Source organism: Marmota marmota, unplaced genomic scaffold (genome assembly GCF_001458135.2).
Source record: "Marmota marmota marmota unplaced genomic scaffold, marMar, whole genome shotgun sequence".
In the NCBI taxonomy this organism is placed as follows: Eukaryota; Metazoa; Chordata; class Mammalia; order Rodentia; family Sciuridae; genus Marmota; species Marmota marmota.
The window spans coordinates 3,638,097-3,642,449 of record NW_025999895.1 but is presented as its reverse complement, the minus strand read 5'-3'; the positions used below and the strand labels follow the sequence as shown (position 1 = coordinate 3,642,449).

Sequence of the window (4,353 nt, the reverse complement as noted above, 5' to 3'; positions counted from 1 at the left end):
GGGGGGGGGGGGGGGGGGGGGGGGACGTGGCTGGGTGGTAGAACAGCCCCAGGTTCCAGTACCAGAAAAGGAAAGGCTGTTTACTCTCCAGGCTGCCAGCGTGGACCCCAGGAGGGCCACAGGAGCAGCCATGCCTGCCCTGCAGCCCCTGAGGCGGACTAGGAGCAGAGGCTCAGCCTCGTGCACACTATGCACCAGGGTCCACCTGGACAAAGGCCTCTAATTCCAGAGAAATGGAGGACAGCTGGGACTCTCCTCCCGGTGCCACTGTGCCTCCCCACACAGTACCCCGACGCAGTGAGAGGTGGCATGGAAGGGCAGGAGCCATTTCACCAAAAGCCTGCTTCTGATGGTGTGGCCAGACGAGATCATCTCGGCCAGACACCTGGCTTTGAGCTCAGCCCCAGTGTGAGAGGCAGGAGCGGGGTCTATGTGGCTGTGCCATTTACCACCCAGGAGCCATCCCTGAGAGCTTCCCCCTGGCCTGACCGCTGCCACCCTTGCTCCTGACACCAATGGCAGACACCAGCCCCTGACCTCCATCAGGGTGAGTGCTAAAGAGAAGCCCCAGGCCCAGTCCTGGCCGGACATCTGGAAACTGGCACCCCGCAAGCCAAGGTGGCCCAGTGCTCGTCGAATGGCACTGGATGAGGTCAGAGCTCAGGACGGTTCATTAAGGCCACCACTGGGAATCTGCAGGGGTCACAGTCTAGCACCCTGAAGGAGATGATCCCGCCACAGGCCAAGGCATTCCTGAGAAGAGGCCAGCAGGAGTGACCAGCCAGGAAAGTGCCTGTGTCTCCTTAATAAAGAAATGTCTTCCAGCCTCATTGCCCTTCTTTGTCCAATGAGAGCACTGACCAGGACCCGCCTTCCAGCATGTGTCCCTGGAGAAGACCAAAAGCCATTTCCAATAGTTCAGAAACCCTGCCCAACACTGCACCACAGCAGGGCCACACACTCAAACTGGAGTCCCCGTGGTGCCCCTGCATCCGGGAGCTCTGGCCAGAGCCCTGGTCCTGTCACCTCTACACCTGTTTAACCAAATCACGCCTATAAATCCATGGAAACTACCATCCAAGATGCTCAGGGGAGGGGTGCAGGGCCTGGGGGAGCTGGCCGGTGACCAGGCATCCCCCAGGTGTGGAAGGGAGGGAAACTCACATTGCGGATCTGCTCCTTAAGGAGGGAGATGACCTTCCGCTGGCCCTTCACCACCTGGATGTTGAAGTAGATGATGGCCCTGCAGGAGATAGTGGTCAGGCTGACAGCAAGTGGCAGGGAGGGCTAGGACAGGATAGTGCCCAGAGCAGGAGCCTGGGGGTGGGTACTCTCTGTGCCAGGGCCCCATGGCAGGCTGCATCCTGTCAGGAGGTCCCCGGAAGCCCTGCACTCACAGCAACAGGGCAGATGCCAAGAAGAGGAAGAAGGTGCTCTCCACCAGGTACCGGTGCAGCCAGGGCACCCAGGAGGCCCTGGGGCCCGCACTCTCCAGGTGGCGCACCCACACCCTGCCTGCCTCATACATGGTGTCCAGGGTCCGAAAGGGGCCGCAGGTGCTCGAGGGCTTCACCCTGAGGGAAGAGGTTAATGGGAACCCTCTGGGCAATGGGCCCTCCACCCACTTCCCCCCCCAAGCCTCAGAGGAAGGCAACCTCCACATCACTCCAAATCCTAGGCGGGTCCTCCAGCCAAGCACCACCACCCCCAACCCAGGAATGCACAGAAAATGGCCAGGCCTCCTGCCCACCCCATCCCAAGCCTACTCACTGCCACACGGCGTAGCAGAGGAAGATGGCGGCACCCAGGAAGGAAGGGAAGCACAGCAGTGTGAGGAAGACGGTGCTCATGTGCGAGGCCAGCCAGGGCCTGCGGGGAGCTTGGCAGTTGGCCATCAGGCTAGCCTGGGGAGAAAGACCACAGTTTGCCACAGCCACAGCACCTTGGAGGGCCCTTCCCAGACCCAGGGCCCCAAGGGAGGAAGGGCAGTGGCCTGGAGGGTGCCGTGCATTCCAGGACAGGACCTGGACCTCACTGTGCTCACTCTACAGGACTGTGGCAGCCATGGGCAGAAAGGCCAACACTGGGAATCTGAGCACAGGGCTGGAAAGAGCCAGCAGGGCTTCCCTCCTCGCCTGGAGGGGGCACTGAGGCACATAGGACACACTGCCCAAGGTCAAGCCAACAAAAGGGTTGAACCCAGGGCTGGGCACAGCTCAGTTGGTAGACAGCTTGCCTCGCATGCACAAGGCCCTGCGTTCAAAAAGGGTTGAGGCCAGCAGCCACCTCCACTGACTGAAGGTTGACACTGTGCCCAGCTCTACGTCTGACCTTTCCCAGCCCTGCAAGGGCACTGGTCCCACCATGCAGGTGAGCAGATGGAGGATCAAGGAGAGCTCAGAACCAGTGTGGGCAAAGTCGCTGGCTCTCAGCCCTGAGCATGCCTGCTGAGAACAGTACCCAGCACCCAGCACAGCACAGGCCCCAATGAGACCTCTGAACCCAGTGCCTGGCTTGCCCAAGGCAGGGACACCAGGGTCATGCCCAGCCCTAGGCCGTGGCGCCACATAGTTGGACAGGGAAGAGTCTGCCCAGCCCGGGGCACCTGTGGGCTACCAGAGCTGTGTGCCCACCCATTGCTGCTCCCCCACCAGCTGCTCCCTGCTCAGCCACATTACCTTCTTGACCAGGAAGAGGAGCAACAGCCTGAGGACCTGCACAGCCGGCAGGAGAGGCGCGAAGAGGACCCCCAGCCTGGAGGAGGGGCACAGCCAGTTGTCAGCACCCCCACCTCCTGGACCCAGCTCAGATGGGAACAAGCTGCCCGCACCCTCTGCTGCTGCCCAGGACCAGCCCGCTGCTGCAAGGGAGGCTAGGGCCAACTGTGGCCCAGGAGGGCAGGTGTGGGCCCCAGGGAAAGGGTCACGGACCACAGTGCTCTGCCTGCCCTAGGAACTGGGCAGCCAAGGCAAGTGGGGGCACCTCACCAGGTCAGAGTCTGCCCATAAATGAGGTCCAGAACATTCCTTGCAATATCGAACTCAGGTTTCCGCCTCCTCTTGAGCTTCCTCTCCGAGATGAGCCTGGGTAAAGAAGGGGCCTGACTGGTGGGCAGAAGACCCTCATCCCACCTTGGAAGGCACCAGGTTGGTACACGTGGCCCTCCCCACACAGGCACCCAGCCTGTATCAGGAGAGAGAGCGGCCATCCTGGAACATTCAAGGACTGGACACTGCCCCACCTGACCTAGGCACACAGCGGCAGCAGCAAAAACTGCAAAGTTTTTTAACAATCTTGTTTTTTATTACTAAACTCATATATTTAAAAAAATATAAGGAAATAAAAATCATCTGTAGTCTAGATTCTGTAATAGCCCACCAGTGACACTTTGAAGATGCTCTCCACTCTCTTTCCTCTTTTCCTTTGAACAAGGCTAATACTACGACACATGTATCTCTTAGACACCTCATTTTCCTTTCCAATCTAAAAACACGACCCAAATCAGACACAGGGACGCACGCCTGTAATCCCAGCAACCCGGGAGGCTGAGGCAGGAGGATCTCAAGTTCAAAGCCAGCCTCAGAAACTTAGCGAGGCCCTGAGCAACTGAGAGATACCCTGTCTCTAAATAAGAAATAAAAAGGCTGAGGATATGGCTCAGTGGTTAAGGGCCCCTGGGTTCAACCCTCAGGACCCCAAAAAATAAATAAAAATTAAAAATAAATATATAAATAAAACACATCGCATTCCACCTCCTGCACCTTCTGGAAACTTCAATAAGCTTTGGCATGATGCAGATGTACGAGGGTGGGAGGCCCCAGCGGTCTGAGGCCCTGCCTCACTGCCCAGGTAGAGTGTCCAGGTGACCAGTACAGGGTGGGAAGCCAGCCCAGCCCATCCAGACCCCCTTGCCTCCACACCAGCTCCCCAAACAGCGTGTCGAGCAGTGCGAACAGGAAGTCCATCACCATGAACCGGTACAGCTCCTGGCCCACGAAGTCCTCCCAACACTGGCCCTGCAGGGCAGCCACCCTGCGGCCCAGCCAGTGGTAGCAAAGAATGCCTAGGATGGCCATCTTGAGGATGAGGTTCCTGCACAGAATGGTGGAGGTGAGTGCAAAGGCCAAGGGAGGGGGCCAGCAACAGCAGGCACACCCGGGGAGCCCATGCCCGCCCAGCCACACACCTGCAGATGGACACGTACACCTCCAGCCCCGGGGACTCATGCCGCTCCAGGGCAGCCAAGCCACGGAACAGGTAGGAGGCCCCCAGGTTGAGGAGGGAGACCACCAGGGGCAGAGCCAGCAGCCTCGCCTCCTGGCCGGCAGACACCGGGCTCTGCAAGGCACCGGG

General features: G+C 59.4%; 1 protein-coding gene across 1 annotated transcript in view; it reads right to left on the bottom strand.

Annotated features, from left to right (window-relative positions):
• Positions 1–4,353, bottom strand: part of Tmc6 (transmembrane channel like 6) — a 14,743-nt gene that overhangs the window by 3,086 nt on the left and 7,304 nt on the right. The window contains exons 7-13 of the mRNA XM_048796654.1: positions 4,187–4,350; positions 3,913–4,092; positions 2,988–3,083; positions 2,679–2,754; positions 1,771–1,904; positions 1,398–1,574; positions 1,165–1,243 (exon numbers count right to left, since the gene is read on the bottom strand). Of these exons, the coding sequence (XP_048652611.1) occupies positions 1,165–1,243; positions 1,398–1,574; positions 1,771–1,904; positions 2,679–2,754; positions 2,988–3,083; positions 3,913–4,092; positions 4,187–4,350 (906 nt within the window). The remainder of the gene's footprint in view (positions 1–1,164; positions 1,244–1,397; positions 1,575–1,770; positions 1,905–2,678; positions 2,755–2,987; positions 3,084–3,912; positions 4,093–4,186; positions 4,351–4,353) is intronic.